A 26,611-nucleotide genomic window follows, 5' to 3' on the forward strand; every position below is an offset into this window, starting at 1 on the left:
AGTTTCAGACCGAAGACCAGTTGGGCTAAGTACCCCGTTGGGGAATATTTTTGTCTTTTCTTGCCTCAGTTAAATCCGGATGTCAGAAAAAGTTAATAATTATATTTCTTGTGGGAAACGGATACCTCATAGGGACTACCACTCTCTCTGTATTCCTTGCTTGGGGCCTGAGCACGACGTAGTCGGGTGTCGCTTTTGCGCTAGATTTAATAAGCGCACCATTAAAGGCAGGTTAGATTGTGCTAGACTTGTTTTTGGTAAGCGGTGTAACTACAACATGCCGTCGGATCCTCCGCCCGCTACCGCTAAGAAGCGAAAAGAGAAATCGTTAAAGTCTAAGCAGGATGAGTCGTCCGTTGCGGACGCCGGTTCTTTGGAAACTACGGTGGAATCTGTGGATCCAGCCGAGGTTTCAGCTGAGTCTCAGGGGGAGCCTTTAATATTACAGGAATTGGCCTCTCAGGAGTCAGGTCAGGCCGAGGGGACCTCTCAAGTTTCTGTAGTTCCTTCTTTACATAAGGTTGTTAGGCCTTCTACTTCTGTCACTAAAGCACCTTCTAAAGCTAGGCCTGGTCTTTCTGGCACAGGCGTCAGCCCTAGTTCTGCAGGCTCTGTTCCTAAAAAACATATGCTGAAAATGGCAGAGGATTTGATTACTTTAATCAGAGGTTCTATGCCCCCTCCAGATAAGAGGCCTAGGGTAGAGACAGAGGTGGAGGGTTTGGAGCATTCCTCAGATTACTCTTGAGTCTTCAGCTGAGGACATTCAGGATTTTCCTCCCTATTCTGATTTGGATGCAGAGGACTCCTGTCCTTCTGCTTCTCCTCCAGAGGATTTTTCTTTTTCTGAAACCCTGCATTCAATGAGGGAGCATTTTAAGTGGGAAGGTCAGGATTTTCTCCGATTCGTAAGAGGCTTAGGGAATTTTGTTTTACCACAGCATAGGCGCTGGCCATTCCCCTGTTTTGGATGTTGTTCAGGATGTTTTCTGAGGCTTCCCTTAATCCTGATTCTTTACCTCCGCCCCTGTCAAGCCAGACAGGTATTACAGAGTTCCAGAGGCTCATAAATATTTATATAAGAGTCCTAGAGCTGACCCAGAAACTATTAGCCAGGGACCTAAGGGTGTCAGGGCTTCTGTAGTAAAGAATCCAGTTCCTCTGGATAAAGATTCTAGAGCTTTGGATAGGTGGGGTAAAAGTGTATACCTCCTCCACACTAGCTATGAGGGCTTTGAATTGCCAGTTTCATATGCTGAAGTACCAGAATTTTCTGTTAAGTCAGTTGAAATCTAAGGTAGATGCTTTAGCTGAGGGTATAGAGTGTAAGGAATTGCAGGATTTAGTTCATGCCTCTGATCAGGTTGGTAAGCATTCCTTGCAGTGTGGCTTTGATGCTCTTCAGGCTTCTTCCAGGGTGGCTGCCACTGGTTCAGTTATTCGTAGGCACGCCTGGCTTAAGGATCAGAATTTGTCAGAGCATGTTAAAGCTCGAATTTTGGATGCTCCTCCAATCTGAAGTTCTTTTTGGTTCTCCTGTGGAGTCAGTTTTGAAGAAAATGGAAGACAAAGCTAAGTCCATGCAGACAGTTAAGGAATTCTTACAAGTGCAGCCCCCTAAGTTTAGCAGAAATTGGCCTGCAAAAGGATGGGCATATCCTTCTTCTGATTACCAGTCTAAGGGCAGATCTAGACGTGGTAGGGGCAGAGCTCATGCTCAGGGTTCTTTCAGACCTAGGACGTGGAGTTCTCCTGCACAATCTTCTGGTGAGGGCAGGGGTCAGCGTTTTCGTAAGCAGACCCAATGACCTGTATCTCCAGCTGCCAGATTCCTCCTGTCTGGCAGCTCCTCTAGGAGGAAAGTTGTCACTGTTCAAGCAAAATTGGCTTTTTGTCACCCAGGACAAATGGGTGTTGGACATTATAGATCGAGGCTACAAGTTTTATTTTCACACCTTGCCTCCTTTCAAAGGCATGCCGGATGTACCTCCTCAGCAAAGGCTGGAGGCTCACAAACAGATTTCTTTACTTTTAAAAATGGGGGCTATTCAGGTGGTACCTCCGTCAGAAGTAGGCCTAGGATTTTATTCTCGCCTGTTCCTTGTGCCAAAGAAGGGGAACATTTGGAGGCCAATTCTGGATTTGTCTATTCTCAACACATACCTAGACATCCCAAAGTTCAAGATGTTAACTTTACAGCAACTTCTGCCTCTGCTAGGCAAAGATCACTGGATGGTAACTCTGGATCTCAGAGGCTTATCTTCACATTCCTATCAGGCCCAGTTGCAGGAGGTTCCTGCGTTTTGGCTGGTATTTTCATTATCAGTTCTCTGCATTGCCCTTTGGCTTATCTACTGCGCCCAGGGTGTTCACAAAGGTCCTGGCTCCTGTGATAGCCTTCTTAAGACTAAGAGGAATACAAATTTATCCTTATCTGGACGATTGCCTGATTTTTGCTCAAGACAAAGTCACGTTACTTCAGCATCTACAGTATGTAATGGCAGTGTTAAGGTGCCTAGGGTATTCTGTGAACGAAACAAAGTCCAGTCTAGTACCCTCTCAGGACATGTCCTTTCTGGTTGTGAGACTGAATACAGCCTCTCAGATGGCTTTTCTGACCCCGGACAAACAAAGAAATCTTCCCCTATACTTTCAGCAATTATCCCTACTGTCCAGGCTGACTGCAAGGACAGTCCTTCAAGCCTTGGGGTTCATGGCATCTTGTATTCTGGTACTTCCCAATGCCAAACTACATATGAGGAAGCTACAATGGTATCTCAAAAGTGTATGGACTCAACACTGCCACGATTTGGACACTGTCATTCAGATAATACCTTGCATCCAAAGGGAATTTTTGTGGTGGGCTCAGGAATGTCACCTAAACAAGGGACTCTCTGTGACCCGACCAGAGGCGAGTCAGATCCTAACGACAGATGCCTCGGACATGGCTTGGGAGCACATTTCAATGGGAGATGGGTTCAAGACGTGGCCTCCCAGACTACAGCATTTGCATATCAACATGAAGGAGATGTTAGCAGTCCAATTTGCTCTGATGGCTTTCAAGGATCTACTTCAACCGGGACAAGTGTTGATTCAAACAGACAACACAACAGTCATGTGGTACATCAACAAGCAGGGAGGAACCCATTCGTACCCTCTTTGCAGACAAGCTATGATTTTGTGGGAGACTGCTCTGAGTTTGCACCTCACTCTTCAAGCAAGGTTTCTGCCAGGAGCACAGAACTCCTTAGCAGATGTTTTGAGCAGGCAACTGGTGGACCCCACAGTGGGAATTGGATCCTCATGTATTTCAACAGTTGACAGTGGCTTGGGGAACTCCAGACATAGATCTGTTCGCGTCCCCACAAAATTTCCAACTGCCAAAATATTGCACAAAGATGTTTCACCCAGAAGCTTGGAAAGTGGATGCTCTATCTTTCAGTTGGAACAACCTTCACGTCTATGCCTTTCCTCCTCTGCCTCTTCTTCCCAAGGTGCTCTTGAAGGTCAGACAGGACAAGCCTTGCATGATCCTTATAGCTCCAGATTGGCCACGTCAGCACTGGTACCCTTTGCTGAGGAGTTTAGTTTGGGAGCCTCCTTGGCCTTTGCCATCAATTCCACACCTTTTGTCTCAGGCAAGCAATCATTTCCTCAATGTCAGGATACAGTCCCTGCATCTGACAGCCTGGCATATTCTGTTTTAGACCCTGGAGGGTCGCAGCTTCCTCAGCAAGTTTTAAATGTCATTTTGGAAGCCAGGCGACCTAGTACAAGAAAATTTTATGCTGATAAATGGAGGAGATTTTTTCTTTGGAGCTCAGCAAAGAGCTTTGATGTTTCACGCCCTAATTTGAGTGTCACTCTACAGTACCTTACAGAATTATTAGACAAGGGTTTGTCTTTCTCCTCCGTGAAAGTTCATGCTGCAGCCATTTCTGCTCACTATGACTGTGACCCACCATTATTTTCTCATCCTTTGTTTAAGCAATTTCTTAGAGGGGCAAAGAATACAAGACCCCCACGTAGAGCTCCTACTCCTTCCTGGGATCTCAATTTTGTGTTGGAAAAGCTGACTTTACCTCCTTTTGAACCTGCAGCTACTTCTGAGTTGAAGTTTTTGTCTTGGAAGACTGCTTTTTTGTTGGCCATTACGTCTGCTAGGAGGGTATCTGAATTACAGGCTCTAATGGCAGTTGAACCCTTCCTAATATTTCATAAGGATAGGGTATCCTTGCGTACTAACCCTACTTTTATGCCTAAAGTTGTTTCTGATGTGGCCTTAAACCAATCTATTCATTTGCCTACTTTTTATGCTGATCCCCAAAATAAAGGGGAAAAAATTTTGCACTCTTTGGATATTCACAGGCAGTTACGTTATTATTTGAGCAGAACTAAAGGGTTCAGGCAGTCTCAACAGTTATTCATTTCTTTTGCCTTGGGTTCTCAAGGAAAACCTGTTTCCAAGCAAACTATTTCTAAGTGGATTAGCCATTGTATTGCTTTTTGTTATTCTCATCATGGAAAGGAGGTTCCGGTTGGGATTAGACCTCATTCCACTAGGGCTACTGCCACTTCTACTGCTTTTAAGGGAGTAGCTACTAAGGATATTTTGGAGGCAGCTACTTGGAGTTCAGTGCACACTTTTACTAAACATTACCATCTCCCTCTTTATTCCAAATCTAGGGCTGGGTTTGCCACTGCAGTTTTACAGGGCATGTTAGCAGCTCCTAGTGCTTTTTGATTTGGCCAACCTCCCTTACCTTTGCTTTGGGATTCTACCCACAGGTTATGACTGCAGCAATGTGAGACGAAGAACATAGTACAGTTTTGTACCTACCATAAATGTAGATGTTCGAGGATCCACATTGCTGCAGTCCAATTTACCCTCCCTCCTTCCCCTCTGTAGTTTAGGGTTGCTGTGTTGCTTTTGGGGTGATTATTTTTTCTGTAATTTGTGGTTGGGTATTTTCTATGTTTGGCTATGGCCTTTCCTTTTTTAGGCCTTCTGACATCTGGGGCAAGAAAGACTGAGGATATGGCGTCGGTCATGCGCTTTAGTACCACTGCGTACTGACGTCAGATCTGAGCGACTATGACCGACGCCAGCCTAACACTTTGGTATTCGGGCCGACCGAGGACAGCGGACTACCCACAGGTTATGACTGCAGCAATGTGGATCCTCGAACATCTACATTTATGGTAGGTACAAAACTGTACTTTTCTTTAAATCAAGCTATTCACCTGCCTACTTTCTTCCCCAATCCTGAGAGCAAAGGGGAAAGACTGTTGCATACCTTGGACATTCACAGACAACTTCGCTACTACCTGGACAGAACCAAGACCAGTAGGAAGTCTGATCAGCTTTTTGTAGCTTACGCCCCTGGAGTACAAGGAAAAGCAATTTCCAAACAGACTATTTCAAAATGGATTGGACATTGCATCAGATTTTGTTATTCCTTCCATGGGAAGAATGTTCCAGCCAATGTCAGACCACACTCCACCAGAGCTACAGCCACCTCTACAGCATTCTTAAGAGGGGTGCCTACAAAAGACATTCTAGAAGCTGCTACATGGAGCTCCGTGCATACATTCTCCAAACACTACAATCTCCCTTTATATTCCAGATCCAGAGCAGGCTTTGCTTCGGCAGTCCTGCAGGGTCTGATTGCCACACCATCTCTTTCCTAGAGCATTCCTCCTCCCCCAGCTAAGCTATGGTATTCAACCCATGTGTTATGACTGCAGTTGCATTCTTGAAGGACATAGTACAGTTTTGTACCTACCATAAATGTAGATGTCTGATAGATATGCAACTGCAGTCGGATTTTCCCTCCCTCCATACCCCTCTATGCCTTGGGTCCACTCCTATCCCTGTTTCTCTTAGCTGGGGATATCTGTTATGGTGTATCTGTTTATTGCTTACTTATTTGTCTGGAATCCTGTTTTTGTCTTCCAATTTGATTACAGCCTTCCTTGGAGGGCACCTGGCATCTGGGGCAAGAAACATTGAAGAAAATGGCCTCGGCTGATGCTTATGTACTCCAGCCGCTCTGACATCGGAGAGAAATGCGACATCAGCCGACGTCGGACCCAGACTTTGGAATCCGGCCGACCGAGGGCTGCCTGAGGCAGGACAACCCATATGTTATGACTGCAGTTGCATATCTATCGGACATCTACATTTATGGTAGGTACAAAACTGTACTTTTCCCTCCCTCCTTTCCCCTTATATTCTCTTTTTTTAGGGAGATATAAGCTTCTTATGGTGGCTTTTTGCCACCAGGTCACCCTTGGATCTTTCATTTCCAAGGCTATTGTGTTTTGCTATGATTACCTTGGAAAATCTATTGCTGCAGCTTTTAGGGCTCATTCCACTAGATATGTTGCTGCGTCAGGAACATTCTTTTAAGGCCTGGATACTAATTCTAGTTTAGAAGCTGCTACTTGGTGGTCTTTGCATACTTTTACCAAACATTACAAATTGGACACCATTTCTAAATCAAGAGCAAGGTTTGCCAGAGCCATTTTCCATGTGTTTGTTGAAAATTCCTCTGCACAAAGTTCCTCTGTTCCTTCCTCCTCCCAGGGTTCCTACTAAGCTTTGATATTCTCCCACATGTGAAGTGCTGCAGCACTGAGTAGGACATAGCACAGTTGTGTAAAATCTTACCGTAACCGTAGATGTCCTTCTCGTCTGTGTTGCAGTATTCGATCTCTCCTGCCATCCCCCCTGCATCTTGTTTCTTTCTTGGACAACTTCTTTTTGTTCCTTGGTTCCGGTGTTCCTTCTGGGTTATTTCAGATAGTCTTTGCTGTTTCCCTGTTGCAGTCATCACATTTGGGTTATCTGCCTGCAGGTAGCCCTCAGCTGGCCTGAATATCAGAGTCTTGGATTCCTGCGTCGGATGCTGTCTCTTCTTCCAAGACGTGAGGTCTATAAAACATGCAGCCTATGCCATTATATCAGTCTTTTTTGCCATGCAGTGCCTGAAACAGAAGCAGTTTGCAAATGCCGGTCGGCCGACTCCTGAAATTTTTGTTTTTGAGTTTCAGAACTGAAGTCTTCAAAAAAGCTAAGCACCCCGTTGGGGATCCTTTTTCTTGTTCTAACCGATGTCAGTAAAAGTTAACAATTATCTTAGCTGTGGAAAGCAAATACTTCCTAAAGATTTTCATTCGTACTGCATTCCTTGCTTAGGCCCAAACCACGACATCCCTCGCTGTTGGTTGTGTGCCTTGTTCAACCCCCGAACTATTCGTCGTTGTGCTATTTTTGCAGCAAATTATTTTGGTACTGCTGAAATGGCTTCGTTAAGCCATCCGACTACCGATCTTCTGAAAAAACGTAAAGATAAAGACAGAGACAGACTGCATAGGTCCAGAACTGCTGACGATGCTTCCGTTAAGCTAGTCGCCAGTCCACCAGTACTCAGTGAGGCACTTTCGCAGCCCCTGATATCCGCTACCTCAGATTAGCAGACCTCTACTAAGACCCATTTGGAGTCCGGTATGCCACGAGATGCTTCTTTGACTATGGAACCTGCGGATGTCTCTACCTTAGATGGATCCGGAGCCGCTGTTCAGGCCCTGGCTTCTGAGGGTGTAATCAGGCCTACAGACTTGCATTTTAAACCAATGCCATCTTCTTCATCCAGGCCTAAAATTCCATCCACGCCTAGAAAAACGACGTCCAAACCGCATGCTCAGGCCCATATGCCTAAAACACAAATGCTTAGAATGGCCGAAGACCTTATGACCTTAATTAGGGGAAGCCAGCCTTCCCCATGTAAGAGACCTAGAACTGATTTTCCTCCCGATTCTTCTGATCAGGAATCTGATATTTCTGTTCCTTCTGATGACCAGGATTTGCCCTTATCTACCGATGAGGATTCTAATGCAGAGGATTCCATTCCCTCTGCTTCCCCTCCAGAAGATTTTTCTTTTGGTGAAACTTTGCACACTCTTAGGGAGCATTTCCACTGGGAAAGTCAAGATTTCTCTGACTCCAAAAAGAGGCTTAGGGAATTCCTACTCCTTCCTCAGCACAGGCCTTTAGCTATCCCTCCTGTTCTGGACTTTGTAGGTAATGCTTTCTTGGAATCTAGCCTTTCCCTAGACACTTTACCTCCAGCTCCCAGAAAACCTGACAGGTATTACAGAGTACCTGACTCTCACAAGTTCCTGTTCAAGAATCCTACTGCAGATCCAGAGACCATTTCTCAAGGACCAAAAGGCATTAAGGCTACTGCTGCCAAAAATTTTACCCCTTCTGATAGAGATTCTAGAGCCTTGGACAGATGGGGTAGGAAGGTATACACTTCGGCTACTTTGGCCGTTAGGGCTTTAAATTGCCAGTTTCGTATGTTAAAGTACCAGCAGCATATTATGGGACTACTTAAACAGAAAATTATGTTGATTCCTGACTGTGCTGAACACAAAGAATTACAGGATTTAATGCATTCTGCAGAACAAGTTGGTAAACATACTTTGCAATCTGGTTTTGACTCTTAAGAAGCATCTTGCAGGGCTGCTGTCACTGGGTCTGTACTTGGAAGGCATGCTTGGGTTAAGGAACAAAACTTGCCAGGTCATGTTAAAGCTAAATTACTGGATGCTCCCTTAAACCAAGACCGCCTTTTTGGCAACAAAGCACAAGTCCTCAAAAAGATGGAGGAAAAAGTTAAATCTATGCAAACTGTTAAAGATTCCCTATAAGTACAGCCTCCCAGATTTAGTAGGCATTGGCCTTCAAAGAACTGGTCCTTTCCAGTCTCTTCCTGGCCTTCTCAGTCAAATCCCAGGAACAGCAAACCACCTAGGTTACAGTCTCAGGCTGTGCACAGGCCTAAGCAGTGAGGGTCTCCCACTTCCAAAGCAGGGAGTAGTAAGCCCATCCCCCTACAGAAAAATGGCACAATGACTTAGCCTTAACCCTTCCAAGCCCTGCTCAACTGCTTTTTCCTTTAAGAGGGAAAACTCGCCCTGCAAGCAAAGAACTGGGAATTCATTACCCAGGACAAATGGGTTTTGAATATAGTTTCCCAAGCATACAGATCCAACTTCCACACCCTACCAACCCCAAACCGTTGACCAGACCTACCCCCAAATCAGTGGACGGAGGCCCAACAGCAGGTTCTCTCTCTTCTAAGTATCTGGGCTGTTCAGCCTGTCCCAGCAGAACAAAGGGGACAAGGTTTTTATTCACGACTTTTCCTGGTACCCAGAGAAGACCGCTCCTGGTGTCCTATTCTGGACCTCTCTATTCTAAACACCTTTCTGGTGATCCCAAAATTCAAAATGCTAACATTTCAACAGCTGCTTCCTTTGCTAGGCAAAGATGCTTGGTTGGCAACCTTAGACTTAAGGGAAGCTTACCTGCACATTCCAATAAGGGAATCCTGCAGGAAATACCTACACTTCAGGGCAGGCTGCATGCACTGTCAGTTCTCTGCACTTCCCATTGGCTTATCTACTGCGCCCAGGGTATTCACAAAGTGTCTAGCTCCAGCCATTGCATTTTGCAGGCAGAGAAATATTCAAATATACCCATACTTGGACGATTGTCTAATTCAAGCAGAAAACCAGGACTTGCTCTTAAAACACCTGGCATTTGTAAAGAAACTTCTAACCTCACTGGGGTACACCATAAACTAAAATAAATCACCTAGTATCTTGCCAGCAGTTTGTATTCCTGGGAGCAAGCTTGAACACAACTTCCCAGATGGCTTTCCTCACACCAGAGAAACAAGTTTATTTGACAACCTACTTCAAACTACTGGCCACAAAGTCCCAGCTGTCTGCAAGGAAAATTCTGCAAGCCTTGGGGTTCATGGCCTCTTGCATTCTACTAATTCCATATGCAAGACTGCATATGAGGAAGCTACAGTGGTATCTAAAAAGCCTATGGTATCAGCATTCTCAGGACCTGGAGTCAATGATTCCTATCATTCATTGTATAAAGACAGAGTTCTGTTGGTGGGCAGAGGCCTGCTACCACAACAAGGGGGGCTCTCTTTCACTCTACCCCCTGCCTCCCAAACCCTAACAACAGGCGCATCAGACTATGCATGGGGGCTCACTTGGCACTGCAGTGCATTCAGGGCAAATGGAACCCGAGACATATGCACCTGCATATCAACCAAAAAGAAATGTTAGCTGTACAGAGTTCCCTGACAGCGTTCAAAGACCACATTCTTCCAGGGCAGTTATTGGTAAAGACAGACAACACCACAGTTATGTGGTACATAAACAAGCAGGGGGAAACCCACTTGTACCCACTCTGCAGACTAGCCATGGCTCTGTGAAACACAGCCTTGAGCTAGCAAGCACACCTACAAGCTCAGTTCCTGCCAGGCAAGCTAAATTCACAGGCAGACGACCTAAGCAGAAATCTCATGGACCCACACGAATGGAAACTGGAACCAAAAATACTCATCCTCTTGAGGAACAAATGGGGGACTCCAGAGATAGACCTGTTTGCCTCCCCTCAGAACTACCAATTGGGCAATTTCTGCATGAGGACTTCCCACATTCAAGCTTGGAAAGTGGATGCCCTGTCCTTTACCTGGAAAAGCCTCTTGTTTTATGCCTTTCCCCCTCTGCCTCTCCTCTTGAAGGTTCTGCAAAAGATCAAACAGGACAAGCCAAGGACAATCCTGATTGCACCAGACTGGCCACGCCAGCACTTTTACCCCCTTTTGCACAGTATGTTACTGCTGGAACCATGGCACCTGCCTCAAACCCCTTCCCTGCTGTCCCAGCCAGATTCTGCAGCCTGGCTAATTCCTTGAGCTCTCCAATAGCGTCCCTCAGTAAGCAGGTGCTGGATGTCATTCTGGAGGCAAGGAGGCTTAGTACTAGAAAATCCTATGCTGAAAAGTGGAAGAGATTCTGTTCTGGGAGCCAGACTGAGGGGAGATGGGCACAGCGGTGCCCAGCTTACCTCATATTAATTCAGTACTTAACAGAAATGCTCCACCAGGGCCTATCCTTCTTGTCAAATAAAATTCAGGCCTGTGCCATTTCAGCACGTTATAATACTGAGCCACCCCCCCCCCCCGCTAAAGCAATTCCTCAGGGGGGCTAAAAAATTAAGGACCCCCCCACGGAGAGCCCCTACTCCAGCCTGGGACTTTAACTTTGTATTGGAAAAGCTAACTCTCCCTCCTTTTGAGCCAGCTGCATCTGCAGAGTTGAAATTCCTTTCTTGGATAACAGCCTTCCTTCTAGCCATCACCTCAGCAAGAAATCTGAATTACAGGCCCTCATGGTAGTGGAACCCTTCATTATTTTCATTGCAGATAGGGTTTCCCTCAGGACCAATCCTTCCTTTATTCCCAAGGTGGTGTCTAGTGTGGCCCTAAATCAGTCTATTCATTTGCATACCTTTTTCCGTAATCCACAAAACAAAAGAGAACGAATACTGCATTCTTTGGACGTTCACAGACAGCTTAGATTTTATTTGGACAGGACTAAGCCTCTCAGAAAGTCTGAACAGCTGCTAGTTGGCTTTGCTGCAGGGGCAGAGGGGAAGGCCATTTCAAAGCAAACCATTTTTAAATGGATAGCCCATTGCATTTATTTCTGCTGCAAGCACCATGGAAAACCTACCCCACAGGGGGATAATGTCACATTCCACTAGGGCTGTAGCTACCTCTACAGCCTTTCTCAGAGTTCCTACCAGGGACATCCTAGAAGCTGCTACCTGGAGCTCCATACATAACTTCACCAAGCATTACCACATGCCTATTTTTTTCTAAATCCAGAGCTGGTTTTGCCACTGCAGTCTTACAGGGCTTAATAGCTGGTCCTAATGCTCTCTAACTTCCTCCTCCCTTCCTTAGCTATGGGAATCAACCCAAATGTGATGACTGCAACAGTGAAACATGAAGATTATAGTACAGTTGTGTACACTTACCATAAATGTGGATGTTCGAGTGTATTCACTGTTGCAGTCCTGGTTACCCTCCCTCCAGCCCCCTGACTTATCTTGGCTCTACCTTTCCTTTTTGTTTGGTGTATTTCACCTTTCAGGTGTATTTGTTTATTGTTGGAGGTGTACCATAACATTATAATTGCTTCCCTATGTGGGGGCACCTGACATCTGGGGCAAGAAAAACTGATGTAATGGCGTCGGATGCATGTTTTTATACCCCTGACAACCTGACGTCATGGAAGAGAGAGCATCTGACACAGGAATCCAAGACTCTGGGTTTCAAGACGGCTGAGGGCTACCTGCAGGCAGATAACCCAAATGTGATGACTGCAGCAGTGAATACACTTGCACTTAGGTTCATAGGTTCATACTAGGCTATCTGCCCTAGGGCATTTATAAGCCTAGCCAGATTGTGTTTGGCTTTCGCCACCCATTTTAAATGAATTTTGCTATGCCCTTTTTCGAGGTTAGTATACTGTGCCTCTGTCTAACAGTAACACAGAAGTGATACCCGGGGTAAACCTACTATCTCCCATCCACTCGTCAAGATTCCTCTTGAAGAGAGTCAATGAGGGACTCTGCCTAACCTGGACTGGGATTTTATTCCAAAGTGAAGGGAGCCTCTGGGTTATGAATCTGTCCCTCCAGCATGTCCTGTTTATTTCAGTGCTGAGGTTCAAGTCTCTCGAGCATGTAGCTCGATGGGATTTGGATTTTCTGAGGTGCAGCATGTCCATTAATTCCGGGTTGGACATGGCTTTATACGTCAGGCAAGGATCGCCTCTGAGCAAGCGGTATGCCACTGAGTAGAGCTGGAGTTTCTTTAACCGGGCAGCATATGGCATCTGTTTGAGCCCTTTGATCATCTTGGTGAGGTACTTTTGGGGTCTTTCCAGTTGCTGCAGGTGTCTGGTAAGGTACATCCCAAAAGGGGCATTGTACTCAATTATGGGCCTGATGAGGGATGAGTAAAGAGGCACGATGACCTCCCCTGATCTAGATGTGAATCCCTTCATGATTAGGCGGGCTATATAAAATGTTTTTCTAACCACTTTGGCCATGTGGTTGTCAAATGAGAAATTGCTATCAACTTGGGTCCCCAGGTCCCTAATTACTTCTTCCGTGCTTAATGGATTACCACCTATGTGGTAATTTGTGGGCACTTTGATTTTGCCAAAGGGGATGACTATACACTTTCTGGCATTTAGCTTGAGGCCATGGCTCTGGCACCAGTTGTCTGTTTCTATGAGGCCCTTTTGTAGGATGCTTGTGTCGGCTGGAGAGTCGATTATGGCGCCCAGTTTGCAGTCATCTGCGAACCTGGTCAGCCACAGTCCTTCCGTGTTGGCCTGTACCTCCGAGAAATATATACCGAACAAGAGAGGTCCCAGGACTGAGCCTTGTGGGATGCCACTTGTAACTGGTGTGGAGTCTGACATGGCTCCAGCAATTCTAACCATGTGGGTTCTGTCCTTGAGCCAGTTTGCATCTACATCTACATTTATGGTAAGTGCACACAACTGTACTTTCTGAGGTTTGTATGTGCGGACATCATTTTATGGCTGACCTGGTGAGAGCATACGTATGATGTCCCTCTTATTTGCAGTAGCTAAAAAGCTGTTGTATACTGGCCGGATGTCGGGTCATTGGCAGAGGACTTCCCACATGTAAAGAATACTGCAACATAGAAGAGAGGGACATCTATGGTTATGGTAAGATTTTACACAACTATTCTTTCTTCTGCAGCATCCTATAACTAACTCAACAAACCTAACTATGAAAGCTATAATTCAACAAACCTGTCTATTAAAAACCCAGACTGTGTACAAATTGAGAGTATCCTTGAACTGTTCTATAGTGTTTGTTCTCTTCTGGTGCTTTCCAAGTCAGTAATATTGAACATCTCCCCTCCCCAGTAGACTGTGCAAGCTTACTTTTCTGTCTGTAGTTGTGTTTTTTCTTAACTATCTGTCTTATTTTGCTCCCACTTGTGTTTTATTCTTGAGCCTCCCTTGATATGGGCCCAGGTTGTAAGAAATTCTTAACCCCATGTCATCCCTCCTATTCTTATTTCAAATGTTCCCTTCAGTGTTTATTTGCTTCTGATACTCTCCTTCAGGTACTTTCCTGCATTTAGCTACCTTCTATTTTATCATACGTTTCAGTGCAATCCCTCTGCTGAGACGATTTCCCATACTTGTCCAAGTCTTGCTGCATAGCCTCAGTGCGCAGGAAGGTTTTTACTCAGAGTTGAAAATACACTTTGAAAACTGCAGGATACAGGAGTTGAAAGTACAGGTTTAGTCACCTACATATTTTAAAGATCTGGTGCTTCGGTCCTAGTGGTGGAGTTAATTAGCTGCTACCACGTAGATCTAGTGTTCTAGTAAGTATTGTGACACCCATGCACTGGCCCAGTAATCAAGGAGCCTCAATCCTCCCCATTAAACCAGTGAGGGGTGTCCACATTGGGAAGGATAACAAGTACACACACAGTAAAACTACAGATCTGAAGTAGGATATTCATTTGTCTGCAACCTGTGGGTTATGGATCCGATATCGGATCCGAACCGGCATGGTTTTCCAGCTATGGATCCAAGCTCTCAGCTCCTCCCCTCACCCATAATGCCCTGCTCTACCCTCATGACCTCAGATCTCGTTTGCCGCGCTGGTGACTGGATTTGGGTACATAGCTCTCAGCTAAGTGGATTTTGTTACTTGTAAAATCAGAGAATTTTTGATTTTTTTGAGTGATTCTGTGTGAAAGTTTAGGTTTCCCTTTCTTAAAAGTGTATTTTGAGTTTCTTTTGAGTTAAATTAAGTAATTTTTATTCCCTCCCCTCGCTGTTGCGTAGAGTGTGTGTGTAGGCCTGTGTGTCTTTTTGTTTTAAGTTACTTTCAGTAGCTTTTAGTGATTTATAGATTATGGCTGACCAGCCTAAATCTATTTTTTCGAAATGCTCCGAGTGTGGCCATAAGCTCTCACCGGCTGATGGCCACACTCGGTGTGTTAAGTGTCTCGGGGTTGAACACCTCACATCTGGTTGTTCCATTTGTGCAGGGTTCAACCCCAGGGCACTGAGGGAGCGGAGGTCCAAGCTGGTCTTGGCGGGTCTTTTACCGCCAGACTCGGCTCCGACCTCCGCTCCTTCGGGACTACTGTGGCTACAGTTGTTCCCCTGTGGCAACCCTCCTGCTCCTGGGACTCAACCTCCCGCTTCTGGAGAGGAGAGGGATGCTACTAAAAGGACGGAGGAGAAGCACAAGCGGCGGGCGAGACCTCTGTTTCGGCCCCGCCAGCCAAGCGGCTTCTCCCGGCTCCGTTGTCGGTTCGGTCTCCTCCTTCTCGGCTCCGGTCCCCTGTGTGCTTTTCACGGGTCCTGAGGAGGAGGAGACCCGATCTCCGTCGAGGCTATCGAGGAGGCACTCCAGGCCTACCTCGGTAGCCTCTTCGAGATCTACCCATAGCCTTTCTGATGCTGATCTGGACGGATGATGAGAAGGTTCATCCAGGCCCAGATGCAGATGGGAGTGCTCTTGCCTCCCCTCGGGGAGCTCAACACCCTTTTAAGCCTATTGCTCCTTCTCCGACCCGCTATCCGGGTTCGGAGCAGCTGGAGCCGAGCAGCTTCGGGCGGGGTGGGTCGGAGCCGATAGTACTTGGTGCCGGACCCGACCCTGCCCTCGAGTGCGTCGGACCCGACCTCTCGGAGCCTGGATCGAGCCGGATCCGGGGATCAGTGCTCGCCGGCGCCGTCTGTGTCGGAGCGCACTGTCCCGGATCCGAGTGCTTGGCGGCTCGATCCACTCTTCGGATCGAGGGAGCCGATTGTCGGATCCTTTGGTCGAGGTCGGCTCCTTCGGCTTTTGATGTAGTGGAGAGGGCTCTGTTGAGGGTCTCCGGACCCCGGCACTTGTTTGGCTCCGTCCCGCTCCCTCTGCACTGGGCCAGGCTTCCAACATCCGGCCCCTGGGACAGCCCGTTTCTGTGCCCCAAGTTGCTCCTATGGAGCAAATTACTGCTTGCGAGGACTCCTCTGACAGCCCCCAGAGGAGGTCCCTCAGCATACGTCTAAAGGAGGCACATTGACTCCCGAGTCTCTCACAGAAGACACGGACTTGGAGGAAGGGAAGGCTCCCCACGGTCACCCCGAGGATGTCTCCTTTGGAGACATCATGGAAATGCTCGTATAAGGGGGTGGTCTGCCCCAAGTCTTCCTCGGACGAGTCCGTGTTCTTGGAGGCATTTGAAGCGGGCCCGTCTACCTCTTGGGTGTCCCCCCTGCCGACCCCTGGTGGACCTTATTACCACCAGGCGTGGAAGGAACCGGACACCGTGGAGCCAATTCCCAAAAGACCGGATAGGATCCTTAGTCCGCCATCCGACCGGACCCATTGGAGTAAGGGGCCTCCGGTAGATGCCATGTTGACGGGCGGCCACAAAGAGGGAACTGGCTCAGGAGAGTCCTCAGTCCACCCACCGAGCAAGGAGTCTCGGATGATGGACCGCTTGGGGAAGCGGATGTTCAGTTCGGCGACCTTCTCAGTAAGGGCGCTGAACTATTTGGCACATGTTATTCGGATGCAGCGAGATCTTATTAAGGAATACGCTGCATCCCCCCCTGAGTCCATTTCGGAGGAGGACAGAGTTCTGCACTCCACCCGTATGGCCACTCTTAGGTCAGTTACAAATACTTCTATGCGGCTACTCTCCCATGCACGGAGGGCCGCTAGAGCTGCGGGACAGGACTGGTCACTAGACGTCAGGCCTGGCTCCGTCACTGCAATATTTCTGGGCTCTTCAAGGCGTGGTTTGTAAACGCCCCCTTTGATGGTTCTGCTCTGTTTGGCAAGACCGTTCGCGACGTTGACCCAGAGCGAAAGGACGGAAGACGCTGTCTGCCGTCGGAATCCGCTTCTCTGCACCCCAGAGGCCCTATTCTAGGAACCAAAAGGGTCAGAAGAAGATGTGGTTCCGGAAGTCGCAGCAGTCCCAGCCTGCTCCGGACAACCAGTCCTTCCGTGGCAGAGGAGGACAGGGAGGACGCCACCCTAGAGGCAAGGGGCTCCCAGAAACTTCGGGTCCAGGGAACCTTTCTCTGAGCGGCCGCGCAGCAACCCTGAGGTTGCCCGACTGCTCTACTCTGGAGGCAGTCGGGGGCGTTCGGGGCACCTAGCGGCATGGGAGTCCATAACATCGGACCGCTGGGTTCTCCAAATCATATCCAGGGATATCGCATTCCTTTCCTTCACCTTCCAAAGTTGAAGTCCCTCCCAGGCGTCCCACCCGGTCAGCGGGAGGCCGCTTTGGCAGAAATTGGCCATCTGCTAAAGAAAAGAGCCATCCAGCCCGTTCCCCAGACCAGATCGGATCAGGGTTCTACACCCGATTCTTTTTAGTGCCATAAAAGACGGGGGAACTTACACCATTCCTACACCTCTCTCTCTTGAATCTGGCAGTCCCCAAAGAAAAATTCGAATGGTCACTCAGCAATCTAATCTCGCCCTAGTGGGAGAAAAACACTGGATGTGCCCGATAGATCTCAAGGACGCGTACTACCACATGCTGATGGACAGGCGCTCAGGAGGTTTCTCCGCTTCGGCTGGGAGCCAGTCACTACCAGTTCGGGTCCTTCCCTTTGGTCTCACCACAGCCCCAGGGTGTTCACCAAAGTACTAGCAGTGGTAGCGGCCCACCTGAGGCTTCAGGGGTGCAGGTCTTTCCCTACCTGGACGACTGGCTTCTTACCGCCCCAACAAGGCATCTACTTCTCTTGGCGAGACTCCTTTCTCCATCTTGCTCCCTTTCTGGGCATCACAATAAATACAAAAAGTCCAACCTGGCCACACAGCTCTTAGATTTTATAGGGGCCAGGCTAGACACAAGGAGTTTACGAGCCTTCCTCACTGCGGACAGAGTTCTAAATCTGCAGCTCCAGGTGCGGGCCATTCTCCATTCAAGTTCTGTTCCAGCGGAGTTGGTCCTGAGGGCTCTAGGGTCCATGGCTTCGGCTATAGCACTTCTTCCTCTTGCCAGGCTCAATATGCGCATTCTACAGTGGACGCTCTTAGTACAGTGGTCATACCTTGCTCTCCCCATGCATCATCCCATAGCGATCAGCAAGGCTTGCAAGCGGTCCCTCTTGTGGTGGCTCCACTCTCCGGATCTCCACAAAGGCCGCCCATTTTGTGCTTCTCCCCCTCTCGCCACGGTGACCACGGACGCCTCCCGCCTCGGGTGGGGGGGGGCACTTTGCGGGCCGGACAGTCCAAGGCACGTGGAACGATTCAGAGACCTTACTGCATATCAATGTTCTAGAGATGAGAGCAGTGCTCTTAGCGTTGCTAGCACTTCAGGACTTTCTTCCCTTGGGAACAATTGCGATTCAATCGGACAACATGTCTGTTGTCTGGTACATCAACAAGCAAGGGGGAACAAGGTCTTACCCTCTTTGTCGAGAGGCCATGAGAGTTTGGGAATGGGCAATCTCCACCAATCGCTTTCTAATAGCAACGCACATTCCGGGTCGGTCCAACATCCTAGCGGACAAGCTCAGTCGCACCATTCTGACCCCTTACGAGTGGTCTCTCAATTGTCAAGTAGCGGAACGCATATTCGCACGGTGGGGAACCCTTCATGCGATCTTTTGCTTCACCCTCAAACACCAAGTTCGACAGTTTTTTCGCTCTAATTCCCCAATACGGAGGTACCCCAAGAGACGCTCTGGTGCATGCTTGGCCACCCGGTCTTCTGTATGCCTATCCACCCTTGCCTCTGATGCTGCAAGTTCTTCAGAAAGCCTCTCGGGTGGGTTGCAGAATGATTCTCATTGCTCCATTCTGGCCTCGACAGATCTGGTTCCCCTTCCTAAGGTCTCACTCGGTGAATCCTCCTTGGATTCTAGATCCCATCCCGGATCTGATATCCCATCCATCCTGCATTCCTCCTCCGAACCTGGACAACCTGAAGCTGACCGCTTGGCTGCTCCAGTTCCACTCTTGATAAGGACTCGGTATTTCTTCACCTGTAAAGGCTATTTTGGTGGCGGCTCATAAACCATCCACTAGAAAGGTTTACCGAAGCAAATGGAAACGTTTCTCTGTGTGGGCGGGGCGGCAAGGCCTGAATCCCTTCACGGTTCCTCTCCCTTTAGTGCTTGACTTTCTAACCACTCTCTTTAACGATGGTGCCAGCAGTTCCACAGTCAAAGTTCAACTGGCTGCAATTTCTCACTATCACATTGGCCATGACTCTAATCCTCTTATGTCAGCCAAATTGTGTAAGATATTTCTTAAAGGTACTTTTCTTCTCAGGCGCCCTATAAAACAAGCAGTTCCTCCTTGGGACCTTTCTTTGGTCCTACAGGCCTTGACCGCTCCTCCTTCGAGCCAGCGCCACGGTGGATCTCAAATTCTTGTCCTACAAGACAGCCTTTTTGGTAGCCATTACATCAGCCAAGAGAGTTTCTGAACTTCAAGCTTTATCAGCTAAACCTCCTTACTTGGTATTTCATCCGGACCGTGTCTCCCTCAGGACCAACCCGTCCTTTCTTCCTAAAATCGCTTCTGAAGCAAACCTCAATCAATCCATTAACCTCCTGTTTTCTTCCCTAAATATGAAAACAAAGGTGAATATAAGCTACATTCACTAGATGTTCACAGGCAACTTAGATTTTATCTGAACAGGACAGCTGGTCATAGGCAATCCGACCAGCTGTTTATTTCCTTTGCAAAATTCAATTTGGGCAAGCCAATCTCTAAAGTTTCTCTGTCCCGCTGGATTTCACAGTGCATTTTATTGGCTTATCAAGCTTCAGGAAGGCCCTTGCACCGGAGGGTGTTCATGCCCATTCAACCCGGTCAGTATCTACCTCGGCAGCCTTCAAGGCTAGGATTCCTCTAGATGATATTTGTGCAGCAGCCACGTGGGCTTCATCTCATCGTTTATTTCCCACTATAAGTTGGATCTTGCATCTAGGGTAGAGCATCCTTTGGCTCCGCGGTGCTCCGGAATATCCTTCCATGATGGCCGCCCAAGATTCAGGTAGCTGGGGACTCTGTCCCACAGGTTGCAGACAAATGAATATCCTACTTCAGATTTAGAAGTTATGTACTCACCATAACGTTCCATCTGAGTAGGTGTATTCATTTGTCTGCAACCATCCCGCCCTCCTATCCCCCTGGCCTTTCAGTTTCCTGCATATTCTTTGTTACCCTTTTTAGGGTATTGTTGCTTTGGCAAACTCGATCTGAGGTCATGAGGGTAGAGCAGGGCATTATGGGTGAGGGGAGGAGCTGAGAGCTTGGATCCATAGCTGGAAAACCATGCCGGTTCGGATCCGATATCGGATCCATAACCCACAGGTTGCAGACAAATGAATACACCTACTCAGATGGAACGTTATGGTGAGTACATAACTTCTAATTTCCTTTAAGAGCACACAGAGATCACAGTCAGTCAGGGACTGGTTTCTCCCTTTCTCGCCAGATCCTCAATAAAACTCTCCACTGGCACAGCTATAGAGTAGAGTCCTTAGCCAGGGTTCCAAGCCAAGTCCTCCTAGCACTCCCTCTGTACAACCAGTGCTTCATGTCCCTGCCCAAGTAGCTGACACACACACACACACACACACACACACACACACACACACACACACACACACACACACACACACAGATATGATTTATATACAAACACACAGACACACCTGGGGAAGGCTGGCACAGGTTCACTAGGTATGCCCCTTCTGTCCAGGCTATAAGGTAGTAATCCACTGCCACCAGAACCCCTATTTATCAGCTACTAATAAAGCCCTTACCAAAGGGTGCCCAATTTTACTGTGTAATATTATCCAGTTAGTGTGATGGACAAGCAAGGCTTTTTGGAGTGGCTTTGTACAGTATCACTATAACATGCAATGTACTCTAGAGCTTAAATTATGTCTACACAAAACAGCCAGAGTTGAAATGTTTAATAATAATAATAATAATAAATAAAAACAAGACAAATCTCCTCAGTTCAACACAGTGATAGTCAAGAGTTCTGAATTCACAGGAAACTTTAAAATCATATTGTAGAATAGTCTGACATAAATATAGAAAACAGCTAGTCTAATCTTACTATTTTCTGTCTATTTCTAAGAGGAACAATGTTCTAAATTACTTGCATACATGCAGAGCAAAGTTGATGTGAATTGATGTGTTCAGGTTCAGACAAAATCCAAAATGCTGTCATTCTTGAGAAAGTCTTAAATTGATAATACATCACTGCTGACTCATTTTAGATTACATCATTCATGACACTTCTCTGGTTTAATTTCCCAGGCTAACAGAAACTCACGAGTTTATCATATCTTTGTAATCTTGCACCTGCAGGAGCCGCAGCAGTTAAGACATTATACATGTAAAATCGAGCAGTTAACTCTGGTCTTAAAACAATAGAAGGAATGTCTTAGCCCAGACATCATGTCTCCCAGTTTGAGATCAGTCATACAGTGCTTGACTTATCAGCTTTCTTCTAGCAGAGTGCACTGTGGTTACATTTTTTAAGCTCAATACAGTGTATAGTTTAATCATAACATATAGTTCTCTTTCACATTTGTAAACCAGCCTGTGGATTATATTAATATTTATAAATCACATATAATTATTTACAAGATTCTATCTGACTGGGCTGGCAGACTTTTAGTTTTTCAAAAGTATCACATTGTTTGAATATTAATTTGTCTTTAACATTAAAAGAGCATTAAGGTGCAGAATAGTGGAAGTTACAGTTCTGAAAATGAATGCTGCCTCCAGAGAGGGACACTTAGTTTTTTTGCTTGAAAATCAGACCTGCATAAGAGTAGAGTTCAGCATGTATATTTCAGGATCTACCTTTTTACATGTAGACTTTTGGATTGTGGTAAAATTTTGCTGCAGAAAAAAATGAAGCCAGGAAAAAAGATGGATCTCTCTTGAGCACAAGTTGTTAATAGTGAAGGTATATTTTTCAGTTCTTCTTTCTTGTAGAAACTTGTAACATTTAGATTTGTTTTTGCAAGCAGTTGTTTTCTTTTTTTAGGGAAATTAATAAATATATTTATATATGATTGTTGGTTATGGATTGCTGTTTTTAAACTAACTTTAAACATTTCTCTTTTTTTTTTCTGCAGGGTTATAAGCCTCCTGATGAAGGCCCTTCGGAATATCAGACTATCCCACTTAATAAAATAGAAGATTTTGGTGTACACTGCAAACAGTGAGTAACAGAAATGTTCCTTTACACCTATGTTTTTTCCTTTTGGTGGAAGGAAATTCTTTATGTAATTCTGGATGGGATTCCATTAGGACTGTATGATTTGCACTGCATGGTGTGAGTCTGGTACATTAAAAAGATTTAGAGGCAGAGTGAATCAGCCGATTGTTCTGATCTGTGCACCATAGCACTTCCCTGACTGTACATGTAGTTCAATATGAATGATATGAATGAGAGATAGACCAGAGCATACAAGCACTGGTATTATTCATTGGAATAAAAGGCGCCGAGTAAAATGCAGCCTTTCTTCAAGAGGAAATTTTCATCAGGTCAATAATAACATGTTCGGTATTCTTACTTTCTTCAGTTCTTTTTATTGTGAATTTCCATGTAGTATCTTGAACCTTTTCAGTCTTGTGCTGTGCAGCATTGTTAGTTTCACACCATCATGTTCAAAGCAGACTTTGACTTGAACAATTTTAATTTGTTTTTGTTGCTTGTAATACTTGCATCCCAGTGGCTTTATTTGTCACAATTTTTAATGGAATGTGAAGTTTGTAAAAAGGTGAGGGTCACTCCTCGGGACAGGAGATTAAAACATGTTGAAGCCAGCTAGCTAATTTAGGATGAAAAGACCATGACAGGTAATCCAGTTCATATTGATAGTTGAATCTGAAGAGGTAGGAATCCTAGAAATGTGCAAGGCACTTAATAGAAGGAAACAAAGAAACAGAAGCCCCAGGTGGGCAGAAACAAGAATATGAAATGGAGAATGTTAAAACGTCCTGTAACACAGGGACCATCTAAACTGATGGAGTTTTCTACATTAAATGCGATTTCTGCAGCTGATGATGGTGAAGAAACTTCACTGGTTCCACTCTGACGCAAGAGTTCAATAACAGACATCAGAGACTAACAAAAGTCACACAACTGACCCTGACTGAGTATAAAAGGTTGAAAAGTATTTGGATGGGGTAGCTTCCTTGCAATAAAAGGCTCATATAATTCCATTTTTGTAAGTGGAGCCGTAAGAGTCTTCTGACTCGAACCTTACTGAATTTACTGATACCTTTATTTTGTGCTTTTAAAATAAATTAATTAAAAGAGGAGTCTGAGGACAATGACTAAGAATATCACAACTTATCTGTATATTTTCCTGTATTTTATTTTGTTGAAGATCTTCATGTAACTTCAGTTTCTTTAGGTTCAGAAGAAGATAGCTAACATAGTGAAGGAATGTTGTGGCTAGAGGAAAGAGTCTGTACACAAACACGGGTAGATCTGATGTCTTTTTTGTCCTTTCCTTAACAGATGGGTCTCTGATCAGACTTCAGACTCTTCTATAGACCTTGGATGTCCTTCATGGATGCATCTGCAGTCATAACAACTGGGTTGTCCTGTCGTCAGGCAGCCCTTCGGTCGGCCGGATTCCAAAGTCTGGGTCCAGCTTCGGCTGATGTCGCACTTCACCCGACGTCATCTCTGCTGGTCTTCGGGTATAAAGGCGTCAGCCGACGCCATTTTCCCCAGTCTTTCTTGCCGCGTGGCGAAGCAGAAGCTGTTGCAAGTGCGGTCGGTCAGATCCAGAGATTACTACTACCGAATACTACTTCGAAGACTTCTAAAAGCTAAGTACCCCGTTGGGGACTCTTTCTTGCCTCAGCCGATGTCAGAAAAAGTCAATAACTGTTTAACTTGTGGGAAACAAATACCTCATAAAGATTTCCACTCTTACTGTTTGCCTTGTTTAGGCCCAGACCACGACGTAGCAGCCTGTTCGGCCTGTGCTTCCTTCAACCGACGAGCGGCTTAGGCGTCGGTCGGAGTTTGCTGAACAGTTTTTCGGCTCAGATTTTGCGTACATTATGCCGTCGGATCCTCCGACTACCCAAATTGTTAAAAAACGCAAAGAAAAAGACCGAAACCACGGTTAAGCAAACCGCGAGTGTCTCGGTTTCGGCCGAAACCGAGAAAACTGATCAAAATACAGCCGAATCAATGCCTACTACTGAGGTTTCTGCCACTTTACTTGAAACAGCCTCAGAAATTATACCTACACCTGTAGTTACTAGTGACTTATCAGACACCATCCCTTTGGATGTTTCTACCCCAGCACGTGGTGCTGCTAGGCCTCCTGCAGCCATGTCTATTAAGGCCTTTGCCAGGGCTAAAGCAGCCAAATCTTCTACAACAGTGCCTGTTAAACCATCCTCAACCAGGCCCACTACTAGTTCACAAATGCTTACTCTGGCACACACAAGATTTAATGTCCTTAATTAGGGGATCTCAACCTCACCCTGACAGGGCCTCTCAACCCCCAGACAAGAGACCTAGAGCAGAGCCCCCCGAGCCTGTCTCCTCTGATGATTCTGCGGATGACTCAGATATTACAGACCAGCCAGAGGCTCTTTTCTCCAATTATGAAGACTCCGATGCTGAAGAATCCATTCCAGCTGCCTCTCCACCAGAGGAATTCTCCTTTGGGGAAACCTTACATGCCATGAGAGAACAATTCCAATGGCAACAACAGGATTTCTCAGATTCCAGAAAAAGACTTAGGACTTTTCTGCACTTACCACAGCATAGGCCCTTAGCTATACCTCCTGTCCTTTCTGTTGTGGACGATGCATTTAATGATGTCTGTACTGCACCTGATTCCTTACCTCCAGCCCCTGCTAAACCAGATAGATTTTACAGGGTGCCAGACACTCATCACCACCTATACAAGGCCCCATTGGCAGACCCCAAAACCATATCCCAGGGGCCTAAGGCAGTAGTCTCGACCACAACAAAAAATCCTATTCCTTCTGAAAGGGAATCCAGGTCTTTAGATAGATGGGGCAAAAAAGTTTACACCTCTGCTACTCTCTCAGCTAGAGCTTTAAACTGTCAGTTTCACATGATACAATACCAAGAGTTTATGCTTGATCAGTTAACTAAAAAGCTATCCTCTGATGAATCTATAGATAAGAAATTTATATTAGAAATGATAAATAACATACAACAGGTTAGTAACCATTCTTTAAAATGTGGCTATGATGCACTGGAGGCTTCATTTAGATCAGCCATGACTGGCACAGTGATAAGAAGACATGCATGGTTGAAAGAACAGGCCTTACCGGATCATGTTAAAGCTAAGTTATTAGATGCTCCTATGGATAAGGCCAGTTTGTTTGGTACACCTGCCCAGCAGGTAATGAAGAAAATGGAAGAAAAGGCAAAATCTGTACAAACGGTGAAAGATTTCTTACAGGTTCAGCCCCCAAGGTTTAGCAGGAACTGGCCTGCCAAAAATTGGTCCTTTCCTGACTCCACAAGATCCCAAAGGGGCAGAAATCAATCCAGAGGGGGTGCCTACAGAGGACGACAGTGGCAAGGCAATAACAGAGGCACAGACACAGCCACTACCACTGCAACAAGACAACCACAATGACTTCACCCTAATTCCGCCTACCACGGAGCAAATAGCAGCACCATTAGGCGGAAAATTAGCCTTATTTTCGAAAAATTGGCACTGTGTCACAAAAGACAAGTGGATTTTACAAACCATAGACCAAGGTTACCGGTTCCACTTCCACACTTTACCAGTCAAAAGAGGAATGCCAAACCTGCCTCCAAATCAAAAAACAGAAGCTCTACAGCAGATAATGCAATTAACAAAAATGAGAGCTGTGGAAAGAGTACCAATAACAGAACAAGGCAAAGGATTCTACTCAAGACTATTCTTAGTTCCAAGAAAAAAAAAAACTTGGAGACCTATTCTCGACCTGTCCATCTTAAACACATACATCATTGTCCCAAAATTCAAAATGCTGACCCTACAGCAACTTCTTCCCATGCTGGGCAAGGAGTGTTGGCTGGTAACTCTAGATCTCAAGGAGGCATACCTGCACGTCCCCATTCGACAAAATTGCAGAAGATACCTCAGATTTCTTGCAGGATCAGAGCATTATCAATTCTCAGCATTGCCCTTTGGCTTATCTACTGCGCCCAGAGTATTCACAAAATGCCTGACAACAGTAATCAGCCACTGCAGACTACAGGGAATACAAATTTACCCATACCTGGACGACTGCCTGCTACAAGCGGACAACAAAAGCAAGCTGACAACAGATTTGCAAAGGGTCATTTACTTGCTACAAGCCCTGGGATACACAGTCAATTTTCAAAAGTCAAGACTGATACCATCCCAAACAAGGACATTCTTGGGCAGAATTGGACACAGTCAAACAAATGGCATTCCTAACTGCAGAAAAACAAAAGAACTCCCTCTTTACTTTTTGGCACTAACAAAACAGAACAAACTAACAGCAAGAAAAGTTCTGCAGGCCTTGGGCTTCATGGCATCATGCATAATCTTGGTCCCACATGCCAGACTGCATATGAGAAAACTACAGTGGTACCTAAAGAATTTATGGTCCCAACACAGGCACAGC

At 46.1% G+C, this 26,611-nt stretch overlaps 1 protein-coding gene across 1 annotated transcript in view; it reads left to right on the forward strand.

Moving 5' to 3' along the window:
• COPS5 (COP9 signalosome subunit 5) overlaps positions 1 to 26,611 on the forward strand; it is a 1,046,649-nt gene that overhangs the window by 685,232 nt on the left and 334,806 nt on the right. The window contains exon 5 of the mRNA XM_044067164.1: positions 22,093 to 22,178. Within this exon, the coding sequence (XP_043923099.1) occupies positions 22,093 to 22,178 (86 nt within the window). The remainder of the gene's footprint in view (positions 1 to 22,092; positions 22,179 to 26,611) is intronic.

This window comes from Protopterus annectens, chromosome 3.part1, assembly GCF_019279795.1.
Source record: "Protopterus annectens isolate FY-2018-M chromosome 3.part1, PAN1.0, whole genome shotgun sequence".
NCBI classification, from domain to species: Eukaryota; Metazoa; Chordata; order Ceratodontiformes; family Protopteridae; genus Protopterus; species Protopterus annectens.